The following is a 17,154-nucleotide window of genomic DNA, read 5'->3' on the forward strand; positions in this document are numbered from 1 at the left end:
GCCCACCCTAACCCTTCACCGCACTCCGCGTCTCTGCTAGGACTGGAAACTGGCAGGGTAGCAGCGGAGGAGGGTGGGCGTTTGCGTGTGTGCGCGCGCGTGTGTATGTGCGCGAGCGCGTGTTGTTTTTAAAACCCTTGGACCGGACTGGATCGGTACTCAAACATCATAGCGAGCGCAATGCACCTTATCGGAGACAAAGGTTAGAAAAAGAAGGGTTGAGGCTGTGGGAAAGACAGAATGCAAGAAAAGCGCGGGGGGGGGGATTTGCCGGGGAAATCAGGAAGGGAAAAGGAGGGGGGAGGCCGTGAAAGCCATCAGCGCTCGCACATGACCAGGCGCAGCCAATGACGTGCCCAAATAGGTCATAAAAGGTCTATTACGAGTTGTAAATTCTCTTCAAACAAAAAGGAATTTACTGCAATTCCTTGCGGATTTTTTCCCCCAACCCAGGCTGCTACAAGCAGTGGGTTTTGTTTTCCTGGGTTCATTTCTTTCTGCCTTCTCTCTCTGCTGTTTGTCTTTACGCGCTACCAAAGCTCACCACCACCTTTCTGTTGCCTTGGCCCGTCTCAGGGAGCAGCAGATCGGTGGGAATCTTCTGAATGATTGATTGACGCAGCCCAGTCCTCAGCCCCCTTACCCCGGAGGCCAAACGCTGCCGAGTAGAGGCCCTGATTCGATTCGGAAGCGTTTAGCCCAAACATAGGGGCCTGAACCCACACCCTACCACTTGCCTGTGAGCAAGGCAACAGCGCGTAAAAGTCCATTTGCTGCGGGGGCGGGAGAAAGTCCAGCAGGCGAAGGGCCCTTTTGCTAGGTCTATTATGTCTAGGCCGCTGGGCTTTAGAATTGCACTGCCTCACTCCGACCCTCCTTGCCCTGCGCGGGGAAGGCTGAAGGGGTTGGGAATGGGGAACATCCCAATGAAACTCTGCTCCTGCAAATCTCGAATCTACTTTACTCCAAAGGCTCGTCACGTTCCGGAGCTCCTGAAAGCTCCGTTTGGAGTAGCAAATAAAAACCACCCGCTTGTGCGAATTAATGAGCGTCTCTTCCTTGTTGCAGGAAAAAGCCTCTCCAGAAGCTTTTCCGGCCCTGGCTGCGGATGGAACGTTGACGAGAGACAACAAAGCCTCCCTTGGCTGCCGATCCATTGATTTGTAACGTTCTAGAACGCGCTGGGAGTTCTGCGCTCTGGAGGAGTAACCAGGCGTTCTACCGGATCTGCAATGGCAAAAGAATTCGAGACGTGGAAGGAAGGGTGGACGAGGGAGACAAAGCATGCCTCCAGTGATTAAAACGGCCTCCCCTTCTTGAACTTTAAATCTCAACCGACATAAATACACCCAGCATTTTGTCCACACACGCTACAGGGACGTTTATTCTGGTTCCGTTTTCTTTCATGCAGCAATTGGGACTGACTGACTGCACACTTAAGGGTACTCACTTAAGGCCCCCTTGGACTCAGTTGCGCACTTACAGCTGAGCAAATGTGTGTACAAATTGCATTATTTGGATGTTCAGTGCGGTTCACTTTCTTCCGCTGGAGATAGGCTAGAAGTGGTGGGGAAATTTGCCGCTGTCTGTAGTGTGGGATCCAAACTCTGTTCACTTGAATTTTGTTGCTTCCCTCCGTAACCCAAAGGCCGGCTTTAATAACTGGCGAATTCATCCAATTTATGGCCATTTACGTGGGATTAGGGTTTAAGCGCCTTCTATTGGAAAGCGACTTTCCGGGCGGCCTGACAGGTTCAGACTCACTTGAGATTTGCTTCCAAGTCAGCTATGTCACTGGGGCCGGTTTGAATATCTAAGATGTGGGTTTCTCGCCTTGAAGGACCGCATAGCGACTCCGCAAGCTTGATTTCCACCCAATTCCAAAATGGCCGCTTCCTCGTAAATAATCAGGATCGACAAACTCTAGGACAGTGTTATGTTTGATGGTATTAATTAGATTCGTCATTCATGATGAATTGTGGATGTTAATATATTGATTAAATACATTATAAACCATACTGCTTTGCAATGTGCACGTATATATAAATGTATTCAGGAGAATGTGCGCAGCAAATATTCGGATTTCCCTCCTCCAGAATCAATTGTCTTCAGACATTTTTATCCAATTTTGGAATAAATATCGGATAATATTTTTTTCTAGTTGAAAGGGTTTATGGTTTAAGATGCTCAAAATGACTCTCCCTCCGCTAGGGCTCAATTGAACTAAGGCTTTGCCCTTCGTTGCAAAGGTATTGCTACTTTACCAATAATGTCTGCAAATATTTAACTTGTATATTTACATTTAAAATAAAATAAAATCACCATCCCTTCTATATAGGTTTCTGGAAGTTCGCTTGTCTTAGACCCGCATAACCAATCCCAGGCTGACCACTGAGACGTTTTGCCGCATTTATGCAAATCAATGCACCAAATTGTTTTGCTTCACAGTTTTTGCCGCAGTTCCTCTACGTGAACGGGTTCCCAGCCCACTATGGTGCTTGTAGAGGAATGCGGTGGCCAAGGAAGGCGTTTCCGGCGGGGAGGGGCTATTTTCTCAATTCGAGAAGAGCCTCGAAAAATATAGGCGCTGAAAGTATATTCTGCTTTCTTCTTAGCTAGCTGATTTCACAGCTAACATAACTGCTGAAATGTACATATATACTAAGGAAATTATTAGACCAGAGCGAATGGTAACACACACATGCACAAAGCAAGCAAAACAAAATGAACAAGACCCTTTCTCTCTCACCCTCCTTGTGTACGTATGTAGGTGTGTGTATGTCTATAGAGGAATCTTCTAGTTAAGGCTAAATCCTCCGGATTCTGGTTAGATGAGAGCAGACTTTGACCTGGTATCTGTTCACTCATTTCGCCTTATTCCACTTCACCCCCTCTTTAAAGATTTAAAGTGAATTTGTTTCAGGGGCTTTGATATGGGCAAACAAGAAACTATTGACTGTCTCCAAGACTGATAATAAGAACAATGGGAGAGATTCAGACACAGGACTTCAACACATTTCAGTCCTACTGGTCTCTCTCTCTCTCTCTCTCTCTCTCGCGCACACACACACACACACACGGAGAAGCCCTTAGGACTTACAGCAACCTAATTTTGGCTGATAAAAGTGGCCCGAGTTAACACTCCTTGCAGCGAGAAAAAGGCTCGATGAACTGGTGGACAGGGTACCAAACGGTGATGGAGGATTGATGCAAATATAATGCCTCTCAGTTTTGAGAACTCTGTTGTTCTACATGTTACATATGAAATGAGCTACCAAGAGGTTGCTGATTTCCTGCCATTTGGGGTCTTTCCGGGTTTCTGCCTACAGTCACCCATCGAAAAGGATTTGGTCCCGTAGAAAAGCAACAGAACTGCGCTTAGCTGAATTAGCTGAAGTCGAATTCTTATCCTCCACTAATTTTTGATGAATTGTGGCTTCTTCTGCATATATGGGCCACTTCATACACAATTCCTCTTAGGCCTCTGTGTGTGGTTTCTGGGGGCTGCGCGGGGAGGGCTCCCCACACCATTTGAAGGCCGTTATTTCCAGCGACAGACAATTTGAGGTTTCTTGCGCGAGAAGGCTCTACCTTTTAATTATCTGCATGATTTAAGATTGAGAAGCCACCTCTTTGAAATTGTGAGGAGAATTCTGGTGGTTTCCTTGCACTTTTATGTGGAGATATGATTACCTGATTCAAGCCAGCGCCCGTGTGCAAGTCCTTAATAAATCCCGTTGAAGTGAATGGGATTTGATAGCATTAAGGGCAGGCAGGATCACCCAAAAGCCGAGAAATAAAATCACACACACACACACCCCTCAGTTTTCTCACCAACTAAGCGGTGTGTGTGTTATTTTTTTATTTTTTTTACTGGGGAGAAAATGTCGAAAATAAAGCTAATAAAGTTAATGTGTAAAAAAAAAATATGTGCAAGCCAGTGGGAATCTCACGCGTTATTCAGAACCTGGGACAGTTTTTTGTTGTTTTGCTATCGCTCCATGAAGTGTTTTCAGTCATCTGCAGGACTTCCATGCTTTGATAGTCTTAAATTGCCCGTTTTCTGCTGAATAACACCTACAACAACAAACCTACCACAGACATTGGACAAAATCCATAGAACGCTGGCACGCCTGGACCCCACTGGAATCAATGGAGTCCTGATCGCAAGTGTACTGCACACGCGGACCACAATCTGAATTAAGCACTCTTGCACAGGTGCCTTATTTATAGTGCTTAAGCACTCTGATCTTCATCCTGGGATTATAGGCATTAACAATGCATAGGCCCGTTATATCTTGGGATTCTATGAACTAATGAACCCAAATAGCGGTGTGTGTGTGTCCCCCTCTCGCAAGTTATATCCATCTGCAGCTATTTCAGAGTTGGCTTCTGGAGCGGCGCAGGGCTGAATCCCATCCCTACCGTTAACTCAGACCTCGTTCCAATCCCGTCGCAGCCACTAACACCTCTCAGTCTCATCTCCTTTTTACTGTGGGGATAACACGGACCTCCTGCCTTATAGTGCTGTATGGCACAGACAGCATGTGAAAGCCTACTGCTCAGGGTGATTTTTATTACTCCTGTAAACACTAATTATCGCAACAGCTAAAGTCTGACCAAGATGAGGATGAGGAATTGCACCTCTCCAAATGGTGGGAAGAACACGAAGACAGTCACTGCTGTACAAACGATTTAAATAATAATAATAATAATAATTCAGCCATAGTGTTAGTAGTAAGAACGGCAAGTTTTTTTATAAATATAGCACAGGCACCTCTGGGAAATCCTTAAAGTTTTAGATGGTCAATTGACAAAATAATGCTACTAATCAAACTTCCGCTTTACTTCCAACCCAGACTAGACATACGCAGGGATGTTGCACGAATGACATAGCTAGCCCGCCATGCTTTCTTCAGCAGCGGCCTGAGCAGCTTACATCAAGCAAGGCATGAAGAAATGGAAAGAGGCATCTCGTGCTGTTTATCTAGTAATATGGTAGACTACTCCCTTATGACGGGGATGGGTGGGGAAGTTTTCTGCAACACCAGGCTAAGGCTTTCCATTAATTTTAAACCTCCTTGCTTTGATGGGTGTCACACTGTGCTCACTGCAGCTTCCTCGCAAGTGTCCATAGGACTGCAGCCTCTGGGACCCAGCGCAGAGAAAGCTGGTTGCCCCCTTAAGCATCTCACTGAGACCAACATTGCTCCATTGCTTCGTATTGAATTTATTTACGATTAATTTTAAACTGGATTGGGACCGTGCCATATTCGGGATAGAAACATCATGTGCCTTTTGGTACAATCCTAGGCATGTCTACTCAGAAGTAAGCCCCGTTGGATTGAGTGGGGTTTACTTCCAAGTCTAGGATTGTTGCCTGAACGACCTGATCCGGCCTTCTTCTTCTTCCTGTACTTGTTACAGATAGGTAGCCGTGTTGGTCTGCCATAGTCAAAATAATAATAATTTTAAAAATCCTTCCAGTAGCACCTTAAAGACCAACTAAGTTAGTTCTTGGTATGGGCTTGTGTGTATCTGAAGAAGTGTGCATGCACACGAAAGCTCATACCAAGAACTAACTTAGTTGGTCTTTAAGGTGCTACTGGAAGGATTTTCCTGTACTTGGCAATGCAACCACTTCCAAGGGTCAAGCCTAAAACATGCTTCCTTGAAAGAAACCCGGTTGAAAACCGAAACACACACGTCTGTGGAAGTAAGTGCGCTGAAAACAATAGGGCTCCACTTCATGTGTACAGGGCAGGCGTTTTCCACAGAGAACCGAATCAGCCTCCTATAGCAGATAACTAAACGCTCGAATACTTTTCATTTTTCAGTAGCTATCATAAGGCTAATGCAACTCGGGGAATGCAGCAGCAAATGCGTAATGAAGCTGCCCGTTAGAGCTGTACCCAAATCCTGCCCGCTGAGCGCCGAAGGAAAAACCTTCGTGCAGTCAATGCAGACAACAGCGAACGCTGTATCCTTGAACGCCTCGGCCTCATAGCTGTTGGACGGTTGGGCTATTCTCTCAGCAAAACCGCGAAAGTTTGCTTGGAGTAATTTGACCTACGTTTTCTAAGTCCCGCTGCACTTTTGGGCTCCACAGAGAGGTGGTTGTTGTCGTTTTTATTAAAAACAAACCAACCAGCCAACAACAGGAACGTAGGAAGAAACCTGACCATGGATATTACAGTGGAATCACCTTTGTTTTATTTCGATCAATTACCGATCATTCAGTATCAATGTGCCATTAAAATATCTCCTTCTTCTTTCCCCTTTCCCACACCCCCGCAAAAAAATAATCATTATAATGTCTAAATTAATTTACTTTACAAGAAATAAGTTGGAAGGAAAGTTTTGAGATTACAAGTGCACTTGCTTGATTCGAGCATTTGGGTTGGGTTTTGGCTTTTCTGTGCTTGGGGACAGGAGAGGAGAGGAAGAAAGGAAGACAAAGACCGAGGAGGGGACGCGTAGAAAATTGCTATATAGTTTTCGGTATCAAATTCCACGTGAGGGGCGAAATGGAGAAAGATGCAGCAGCAGCAGTCAGCTGGGACTCGGCTTAGGGCGCCCCGGTGCAGTAACAAATAAAATAAAACTCTCACCTAAGTACAGAAACATCATAAGGTAGCTTTAAAAAACAAACAGACTGACAAGGTCGGGCCCTTGTGAAAAAGGTGCCTGAGTAAGACCCGTGAAGGCCGGGAGGAGAGGCCGCTGGTGCCCTCGCGCGCCCGCTCTCCCAGGCATTGTCTTTGGCCAAGGAGAACCTTCAATTCGTCGGGCCTTCTGCTCCTTCTTCTAGAAGGTCCTCCTGGGCTTCTGTCTTGGCCTCCTCTCCTTCCTTCCCCTCCTGCCTGCCGGCCGGGAATTTGTCTTTGTTGTTCTCCTTTTTCCACTTCATCCTCCTGTTCTGAAACCAGATCTTGACCTGCCTCTCCGTGAGTCCGAGGGCATGGGAGACCTCGATTCTTCTTTTCCTGGTCAGGTAGGGGTTAAAAAGGAACTCCTTCTCCAGCTCGAGAGTCTGGAAGCGGCTGTAGGTCTGTCTCCCTCTCCGCCTACCAGGAGCTGCTATTTGAGACGAAACAAAAAAAGCACAGCGTTTCTTTAAAACGAAACGAAACCCCACAAATAAACTGAAAACAAGTAGGACTCCCCCCCCCCCCGCGCGCGCACACGACGCGTGCTTAGAGATTTGGAGAACATCCTAAACTGGTTTACTGGGAAATAAGTCCCACGGGGGTCTTCGTGACGCCCTAGGGAATAAATGTCATCTAACTCCGTGGGATGTACTTTCTACTGCATGACCAGAGGCTGAGGCAAGTCTATTCGATCCAGCTGTATTCCAGCGAACAAATTTAGCGCAGGCACGTTTATCCAGAAATAAATCCCACTGCACTCAACAGGGCTTCCTCTCCAGGGAGGAGGTTGAGGAATCCCCTTTAAATCAAAGTACTCCGAGTTATCTGGTCTAGGGTTGTTTGCCTCGCTTGCGCTTAACGCGCCACAGCAGCACCTCCCTGAAAGGAGACTACTTCTAAAGACTGGTCGAATTATTTGTTTGTTTGTTTCATCCCACGATTCATAACATTTGTGGCTTAACGGCTTCCAGTCCGTGGTGGGGCTGATTATCGAAGGGGGTGGAGGGAATCGTGGAAAGTGTGCTGGAAGCTGGAAGTTATAACAGCGCCGCAATAATTGCATGTCAATTATAGGTGAGAGAGAGTTACAGATAGGTAGCCGTGTTGGTCTGCCATAGTCAAAATAAAAAAAATTCCTTCCAGTAGCACCTTAAAGACCAACTAAGTTAGTTCTTGGTATGAGCTTTCGTGTGCATGCACACTTCTTCAGATACACACGTATCTGAAGAAGTGTGCATGCACACGACAGCTCATACCAAGAACTAACTTAGTTGGTCTTTAAGGTGCTACTGGAAGGAATTTTTTTTATAGGTGAGAGAGAGAGAAAGAAAGAAAGAAAGAGAAAAGCGGGGATCTGAATTTAGGGATAGATGCTGGGTTGTAATTTGTTTTGGAGAGGAAAGGCTTGAGACGCACAGAGGGAAAATGAGGCCGCTGTGACCAAGGCAGGAGAGGAAAGTAAGAAAGAGAAGAAAGAGAAGAAAGGAAGGAGGCAGCGACTGGGTTGCCGCGGCGCCAAAGGCAAAGGTAAGCGGGGGTTTCGCTCGCGTCCAACCTTGTGGTCTCATCCAGGGGAACATTGGAGAAGGAGACGCGCCCTGATTTAAGTGCTCTGGGTCCTCGCCAATATTAGCACTGGACGATTTACAGTCAGGATACTGGACCAGCTCGGCCTCTTGGTGTGTCGTAAAAATCGGCTGTCTCTGTAAGTTATCGTATCCGTAAAACTTGGCAGGCTCTCCCGGACAAGGCAGGCCGGCGCAGGGGCCCTGCGGGGCCAGAGGAGGCGGCGGCGGCGGCTGGTGGTGGTGGTGGTGGTAGGCTGAGGGGCTTCCTCCGGCTAGGTGCCCGTGGTGCCCGTGGTGCTGCTGGTGATGGTGGTAGTATTCCGGGCCGCTGCCGCCCGAGACAGGCCCAGGTGGGGGCTGCGGAGGGGAGAAGCCCGAGGCGGCGGCGGCGGCCGCTGCAGCCGCGCTGTTCCCGTAGAGCAGGGCGGCCGCGGCCGCGGCGGGCGCAAAGTGACAGTCGTAGTAAGCGGGATTGATGGGCTGCTCGCCCCCTCCTCCTCCTGCAGCTCCTGCCGCCGCAGCTGCCGCCGCCGCCGCCGCCGCTTTGTACTTGGAGTAGAGCGGATTGACGAAGTAGGAGCTCATCGGAGGGCGGCGGCAGGGGGGGCGGCGAGCGGAGGCGCCACCACCAGCAGCTGCAAGAGAAGGAGGAGCAGCAGCAGCAGCAGCAGCTGGGCCAGCCGAAGCCCACGAACCACTGCCTCGCTACTCCTTCCTTACTCCTACTTTACTCAGCCGGCCCGCCGCCGCCGCCCCTGCCACCACTGCGGACGGCAGCGCTGGTGAGGTCCGGAGCTGGGATCTAATCGCTGCCCGACTGACTGACCTGCCTCACTGCTTTTACTATTTCCTATTAGGCACACACAGGGAGCTCCGCCGCCGCCGCCGCAGCCACACACTCACATGGGCCGGAGTTCAGGGCAAGGCAGGAGAGCCTGTTGGCTTCGGTTTACACTCACCTCCCGGAGGCAGAAAACGAGCCCCGGGAAATAAATAAATAACAGCGCAGCAGCCCCATGCAGCCATCCATGCAGCCGAAGCTTGCCCCACCGGCTCTTCAGGCAAGCGGCCTCTTTTTCTTTCTTTCTTTTTCTTCCTTCCTTCCTTTCTTCCTTCCTCCTTTCCTTTCTCTCCCCACCCCCACCGGCTTCAGCCTCCACACCCGCAGCCGTATGCATATTTTCTCGAAAACTCACCAAGCAGAAAGAAAGTAGGAGAGATCAGGGTGAGATAAAGCGCAAGCACTGGGCTGTTGGATGGAGAGGCCTAGCTGAGTCCAGCTTGGGGTGGAGGGGAGGGAGAAGAGGGGATTTGGCTGGCTTGGTGACAACCCCTGCTGTAAGTTCTCCTTTTATTTTTATTTTTAAAATGAGACTATTTCTAGGCCAAGCCTTGAAGCATACCCTCCAACATTTATCCGATGAGAATAGGGACATCATTTTATTTTATTTTATTTTATTTTATTTTATTTTATTTTATTTTATTTTATTTTATTTTATTTTATTTTATTTTATTTTATTTTATATTTTATATTATTTTATTTTATTTTACCCTGCCCATCTGACTGCTACTCTGGGAGGCTTCCACCATACATTATATAAAAACATAATAAAACGTTGAACATTGAACAACTTCCCTATGCAGGGCTGTCTTCAGATGTCTTCTAAAAGTACTATAGTTATTTCTCTCCTTGGCTGGGGGAGGAGGGGTGTCGCATAAGCCATCATTAGATCCTTAGAGCCCTGAGACATGAAAACATCATAAAGGAGGACACGTGTCTCTGGACGTGTACAGAGTCTTGACCCAACTTCCACACACACACCAAGGGTGATAGGGGATCAGAGCTTCCACTTCCGGGGTCAAAGGGCATGGCTTTTAGGCAGTGGTGCCGCTTCCTCACCCCCATAAACCCATTATCCACCGGCATTGGAGGAGTGGGTGTCCTTCCTGCGCTCAAATCCAATGGTATTGGTAAAGTCCAGGCCCAGAAGGTCATAAACCATCAAAGGCTGGAGGGGGCAAGGGCAGGGGGAGGCCCAGGCAAACGGCGGAGATGTGGGGTAGCAAAACTAGGCGAAATCAATGGGTGTTTTGCCATTGATCTCAATGGAATGTGGATTTCCATTAGATAAGCAAGTAAATAAGTAAATATAAGTAAAATAATTGAGGCTGCGGGAAGCGAGCTCAGGCCAGCAGGCTGATTTCAAACGCGGTGCCCATTTACCCTTGACGCACTGCGCGCCTGGCTGCAGATCCCGGATTAATTGATACTTAATGGAAGTCATGTCCATGAATATGCTTTCCATCATTTCACCCTTGGTGGACGTCATTAGCCAAGCCAAGCCAAGCCGAGCGAGGGAGAGTGGCGGGTGGATGGCAGTGAGTGAGTGAGCGAGTATGGGGAGCAGTACCCGCGAGCGCTAGCATAGCTGGCTGGGCCGGAATCCCAAATAAATGAATGTTTTCCGAAGTGGAAGGGACGCAGAGAGGGAAGAGGCTGAGGAGGAGGAGGAGGACAGCAGCAGGATCGCGCAGTAGCCTTTGCCCAGCTCCCTGGACAGTACAGGCCGCTGCCCGCATTTAAGCGCCTTCCTTTCCAGAGCTGGAGGGCCGAAATTTTGGCCAAGGCTGGCTCCTCTTTTCTTGGTTTTGGGTAGCCAAACGAGAAGGGCGCATGGGACTTTCCTGTTTTCCCCTGATGCTTGGGGTGGACCGAGGAGTCTGGTGAAAGGGACGGGGGTGGTTCAGCCTGTTAGATCGGAGGCAGGAATTCGAATACATACGACCTTTCTTTTCGGGGCATTTTCCCTGTAGTTACAACCAAAGCGGCTGAACAGAGGTAGCCCCGTGTGGAATGCAATCGTGTGGACAGATTCCGAGATGCAGTAGGGTTTGCCCTCATCATTTGAGGAAGGGCGAAAGGGGCGGGGCGGAGGCTATTATTATTATTATTATTATTATTATTATTATTATTATTAACCACGCACTTCTTTATCTCACAAAATAAATGCCATTCCGTTCTGGACTCACTGCAAAACTAAACTAAGAATAAATTATATGGGTGAAATAGTGCACAGAGCCAGACAGAGAAGCGTGAGAAGACAGAGACGACAATCTGGTGTGAGTTCAATAAAATTATTGTGGTTACATGACATGTCTCTTTGTCATTGTCCTTTCACGAGAAGTTGTCCTTTTCTTTTCTTTTTACAAATACTAGCATCTATCCCCCGCCCGCCACGTTTATTCACGTAACCCAGCCGCATAAAATGTACGCTGTGTAGTTTCCATTTTGCGTTTCCCTTTTCTAGTTTTATGTTGTGAACCGCCTTGTGATCTTCGGGTGAAAGGCGGTATACACATTTCATTAATAATAATGATTAAAATGTACCGTCTTTAACTTTAATAACAAAAGACATGGGGTGGGGAAAAGAAAATTCCACAATAATTTAAGGAATCGAACATTGGAGTGTAACTTGGGAGACGCAGAGGAAGAAGAGCGTTTTGAGGAAGCTTCCCCATCCAGCTGTGTTGAGGAAAGAAGGTTGCAGTATTGCTGAATCACTGCTGTGGTGGAGCTTAGATCAACCAAACTCTGCTACTTACGCTGTGAAAACACGTTCCCGTCTATGCAATAAAACAGGCACCCTACTGATACAGATGGAATCATTTTTATCTGCAGAAATAGATCCGGGCCTTATAAGCTTTTCTCCAGCGTTGACAGTGTAGAGTTCGCTCGAGTGGAGTTACCTGGTCTCTTCAGCTGTTGCAACTATTTCAGATTCATCAGAGCGAATGTTGAAGCGCGGAATGAAAGACCAAATCCAGCGCTTTCTTAGCGTGGTCTCTTGGGATACCAAATTCTCCAGTGAATTCCTTTTCTCCTATTGACTTTCTATAGTCTAAAGAAACCCCCTTTCTGTTTATCTGATAACACCCTTTTGAGATGTTTTGTTAAGATGCATAACCGTGTGCGCATCTTTTTAGATTCTGAAATCCTACCTGGGGGGGGGGTAGGACTCGGAGGGATGGATGTGTGCGTGTGAGGAAATCAAATACAAGTTTAATGGCAATGCAATGGAAAACCCTTTCGTCGCAGCTGAGTCTCTTTTAGAAAGAGAGAGGTCCCGTGTGCGTTTCCACGTCGAAAGAGAGGCCTCCTCGTTCTTTTCTCTTCTTTCCTTCTGCAGTTCTTAAACCTATTCCGAATCTATATTTCCTGGGTTTGAAAAAGGAGGGTAAGAACAGACGAGAAATATACTAGAATACCTTCCTGGATTTAGAATACTTTCTGGTGGTAGTTAGAATAACAATCAGAAAACAAGCTGCGGCCGTAAGATGTTCGATCAGCATTAATTCTTCCTTTTTTTGTAAAACGTGCTTTCTATACGCATACATATTTATAATTGAAACGAGGTGTTCTCGTCGAACTTTTTGTAGAAATTCTAATCATAAAAAGAATGAATTGATTTCGCCTGTAGACACAAATAGCCCCCCGCGCGCTTTTATTTTACATGCCCATACTCTGCAGAAATTAAATTTGGTGTCACTGGCAAATTTATACGGGTGGATACTTTTTCAGGTGCTGACTGCGTACATCTCGCCACTTAATTAGTTAGATCATAGCAAAGGACGGTCATGTTCGTTTATTTTTAGCTACAAACACAAAATTCATTGATTAAAAGAAACAGCTTGTACATATTTTAAATAAACAAATAATCCTGGCCGAATACAGAAAATTATCAGAATATGGAGCAACACCGCCCTCTAGTGGTGAGATGAAATCTTGTTCGGCAACCCGGGTTGACGCCACATGTTTATGCTTTTTTCTACGTTGAATGTGAAAGAAAGATATTTGCAAGGAACACTTGGTTGTTGTTTCTAATAAAATATTTCTTTTTCGCTCGCTAAAGACGATTAAAGTCATGCAAAAAAAATTTCAAAGGAGCGTGCAATTGTTACAAAGAATGAGAAATATCCTTCATATTTACAAGTGAGAAGGGGTATATGCCAAGTCCTATATCTTGAATGACGGGGAAATGTTTACAATGACTACACAATGCTGCCTTTTGTTATCAAGAGCACAGGATTTTAATCATAGGAATTTTGCTTAACCAAAGAAACGACTTCTTTATGCCTAATGAAGTCAGATTAAGTGAAAACACGAACGAGGAAGCACGTTGCTGTTCCAGTGCAGTTTGCATAAAACCAAACCTCCCGTTTCTGTTTTGTCTGTTTCTGTTCTATGCTTCGATTTCAAGCTCAGAAACCTTCCTGCCTTGAACTTGCCTATGTCATTTTATTTCTCCCTTTCCCCATCGGAGAGCTGGTCAGTTTCGGCTTGCGCACTTACACTTGGAATCATAACAACATCCACGTTTCTGCTTTATTGTGACACTCAACATATCCAAAAAAGAAACGGACTCTTAAGCAAATGTTACTCGGCTTATTGGAAGCGGAGGGCTGGTGGTTTGGGAATGGCAGCGTTTCCATGTTTCCAAGCACATCCAGCTACGTAGCTGGGCTGCAATGGCATTTTGAAATAAATAAACGTGGACTTGGGTTCAAACCTTGGCAAGTTTAGATTCGGTCCCGTTCCAGCCAAGGTGGACCTTCCCCAATGCTAAAGTCTCGCCTGTTTCAAGTTCTATGTATTGCCCTAACCTTTACGAGTGTTGTTGCTCTTGCACTTTTTGCACACCAAGCTCTTCGTCTTTTTTGTTTTTTGTTTTCAAAAGAACCCCTGACTTTCTAATATATGGCTACTTCCAGGTCCATTGGCATACCCAGCCGAATTGGTCTTAATCTCCTCACTTTTCAGACTTCAGCGGCGTCCAAACTGCTGTCTCGCCCAGCCGGGGTGACATATTGAAATTTATAGTACCGATTTTAAGACCTGGTTTTGTCTGCATCGGTGTTCTATCCTAACAAACGCAAACATCAAAATAAGATGGTCTCAAAGAGAGAAAAGCGCCATCGCATATCGTAAACTCATTAGGTCCAGACGTCTAGCCTTCTCAATGGTTTTATTACGCCTCGGTTCTTCCTGTTTTAAAAAGAATTATAGGTATAGGGTTGACAATGAATGGGGAAGCAAGGCAACACCTTTTCCTAGGCCTTAATCGCTGTGGGTCTTTCTGAGGGGAAGGGGGAAGTGATAGCATCTACAGACCCCCAGGTCTCGGTGCCTGTTTCCCTTCACCTTAAATCTTCTTTCAAATGGCTTGAGAGGCCATGTTTTCCTCGAGACGCTTAATTAAAATGGTGTCTCACATCAGAACAACGCGCCTCCCCTTCTCTAAAATATCCCAGAAACCTGCCGCCCACACCTCAATTGCATTGTGTGTGTGTGTGTTGGTGTTTTTAAATACAATGTACATACATGATTCAGCTAAAGTTTAACACTTGGACGTTCCATTTATTTCCATTGAGGAGTTATGCATGTGCTGAAATCTCTACATCAGGGTGGCTTCAAAGTCCTTATCAGAAATTCACATACGCGCACACACATATAACGCGCATATATCTGGTGATATGTACCGATAACCGTATGATCGAAAAGGACGTACATACTAAAGCAGCTCTTGACAAATACCGACAGAGCTGATCATCATGTCTATCAAGTGTCTTTAAGGTCCAATAATTTGAATGAGCGACATGGCGTCATAATTATGAACTAACTTCAGTCTTATTTGAGGACCTCTATGTTTTCCTTACAGATTTCCACACCCCACCCCTGAAATTGCTACATGAACCTTTCGGGGTTTTTTTTGGGGGGGGGGGTTATGTTCCGGATTTATTTTTTTAAGAAAGGGTGCGAAGCTTGCGCCACGCACCGCCATCAAGTAGGTGCGTCCACCACTCACAATTGCAACCAGGAAATATTCTCAGAAAAGAAGGTCGTAGAGGCTATGAACCCGGGGCAAACGCTCTCGACCTGTCCTAGGATATATCTCCGCATATTTAGATCGTGGCTTAAAGACCAGTTCTTTTGCTCGGTTGCTGGCAGAGGTGGGGGGGGGAGAGATTTGGGAGCAAGTCAGGTTCAAATAGAAAAGATATCAAGGAGGAGTGGGGAAGGGAAGGAAGCAGGGCGGGCGGGGGTCATGCAGGCCTGCTCTGTACTAGCTGTTATACAGTTGACCTGCTGAAACCCTTCCTTCGTGTCCACGATTGGTATAATAATATTCAGGAGTGGAGAATGATGAACCGGTGTCGGTGGATACCTTCTGCCTCTCTAGGAACAGAGGAAGCGTCCCTTCGTCTGCAAATGGCTTCCTGCGAGTTATATGCAAGGCATCTTTATTACAGAGAGCGCAGAAAGACTGGGGTTTTCTTTTTTTCCTTTTCTCTCTCCTCTCTCTCACTCTCTTTGGAGGGGGCGGCGGTTTCGTTTATACTCCGGCGCTGTCTGCTAATTTCCACTTTGCAGAGAGAAGTCAAAGGCAAACCGCGGGCGCGTTTGCACGCACATTACATCTTATTCCCCAGCACACGCAAACCCCCATCTTCCCAGCCAATTTATTATTATTACTGTTATTTCACCAGCTCAGCCTTTATTATAATAACCTATGACAATTACATTATTATTATTTTAAAAATTAAGTCCTTAGGTAGAGTTCCAGGCCTCAGTCAATGGGGACGGGTGCTCAGAACTGTTAAGCCGCGGGGCCTGTGGAAGTTAATACTGTTTCAAGTACCGCTTTTAATACAGTGCACTGGAGAGGATGAAACGGGCAGCCAGGGGGGAGATATTAAAAATATTATATATATATATATATATTTTAAAAAAAAACATTTCACAGCCTCGATCTGGCAAGACTCAGCAAGAGTCTGCATAACCTGCAGAAGGAAAGCGATGCGCAGGGTCTGGAGTCCTCCCCTCCCCCCTCTCCGCTTTTCCTTTTTGGAAAGTCCGAGGTAAACGCACTATTGCCATCAAGGTAATCCTGGCTGTCATTCAGTATTATCGTCTTCATCGCCGCCTTCGCCTTCAGTTTGGAAAAGCGACTGTCCCCCCATCTTACAACCCCTCCACTTTCTCTCTCTCTCTCTTTCTCTCTCTCTCTCTCTAGTCTAGGGTCACTTGGAAGTAGCATGTCAAACATTTAGTATTTAGTATTTAGTATTTAGATAAAGCCATCCCCCCCAAAAAAACACAACCCTAACGTGCACTCACAATATCTTAAAACCAAACTGGAGGCGCGGGGAAAGAAGCAACTTTTACCGAATACATTCTCCACACCCAGCCCTTTCCTTTCCAAAATACCTGACATCGACCACATTACTGCTATCTAAAGAATAAACCCACCAGATCAATAGGAAGTTTTCGAGCCAGTGGACCTGGCAACATAATAATAATAATATTAATAATGACAATGACAATAATTAATATCGATACTTTTGTGTGTATCTTCATAGAAAGCCCAGCACATTTCCACAAACGCACGCACGCGCACCCTCAAGGCGCTAGTCCCCTTTATTCCCTTTTTCCTTGTTCATCTTTTTCATTTTCATTCTTCGGTTCTGAAACCATATTTTAACCTGTCTCTCGGTCAGGTTTAAAATCCTAGCCACTTCGTAACGGCGGTCGCGGGTGAGGTACATATTAAAGAGGAATTCCTTTTCCAGTTCCAGAGTTTGGAATTTTGTGTAAGGGCAACGCTTTTTCCTGGTGGAACGAGCGTGAATCCAGTTCGCAGCGGGGTTATCTGGAGAAGGGAGAGCAAGAAGGGGGGGGGAGAGAGAAGGTCAGGGTTCGGAGGGAGAAGAGGGGCAGGCATTGAAGTAGGGGAGAGGGTTGGGGAGGGGAGAAAGGTCGTTAAATTAATTTAACGGAGGATGCCTGCTCTTTTCACAATTGAGGAGGAATTATCATAAAACCTTGAATGGCCCGGTCTGTTTACTGTACAAATGATGTCTTCTTGATGGCCGTAGGT

At 46.4% G+C, this 17,154-nt stretch overlaps 2 protein-coding genes and 1 long non-coding RNA gene across 4 annotated transcripts in view; 1 reads left to right on the plus strand and 2 right to left on the minus strand.

The window, feature by feature from the left end:
• Nucleotides 1-24: 24 nt before the first annotated feature.
• On the plus strand, nt 25-2,018 carry LOC310691187. The gene is made up of 2 exons (XR_014518373.1): nt 25-202; nt 1,069-2,018. It is a non-coding gene; the product is annotated as an uncharacterized lncRNA (long non-coding RNA).
• A 4,172-nt stretch (nt 2,019-6,190) lies between these two features.
• Nucleotides 6,191-9,105, minus strand: HOXD8 (homeobox D8). Its single transcript, XM_083470409.1, has 2 exons — nt 8,206-9,105; nt 6,191-7,080 (listed from the first exon to the last, which is right to left on the minus strand). Exons 1-2 carry the CDS (start codon nt 8,801-8,803, stop codon nt 6,779-6,781), a joined length of 900 nt encoding a protein of 299 aa, XP_083326535.1. The 5' UTR covers nt 8,804-9,105; the 3' UTR covers nt 6,191-6,778.
• A 3,741-nt stretch (nt 9,106-12,846) lies between these two features.
• HOXD9 (homeobox D9) overlaps nt 12,847-17,154 on the minus strand; it is a 28,149-nt gene continuing 23,841 nt past the window's right edge. For both annotated transcript variants that reach the window (XM_083469621.1, XM_083469620.1), the window contains one exon: nt 12,847-16,926. In XM_083469621.1, coding sequence (XP_083325747.1) covers nt 16,685-16,926 — 242 coding nt within the window. In that variant the 3' untranslated portion in view covers nt 12,847-16,684. The remainder of the gene's footprint in view (nt 16,927-17,154) is intronic.

The sequence above is a fragment of the Podarcis liolepis genome, assembly GCF_965112155.1.
Source record: "Podarcis liolepis genome assembly, chromosome: 1".
NCBI classification, from domain to species: domain Eukaryota; kingdom Metazoa; phylum Chordata; class Lepidosauria; order Squamata; family Lacertidae; genus Podarcis; species Podarcis liolepis.

What these genes read in the sequence shown, in the direction of transcription:
- HOXD8 (XM_083470409.1), bottom strand. Translation starts at nt 8,803, where the DNA reads ATGAGCTCCTACTTCGTCAATCCGCTCTACTCCAAGTACAAAGCGGCG. An exon ending in CCCCTGGATGAGACCACAAG is followed by an intron (nt 7,081 to 8,205) that starts GTTGGACGCGAG and finishes CGTCTCAAATAG; the next exon opens with CAGCTCCTGGTAGGCGGAGA.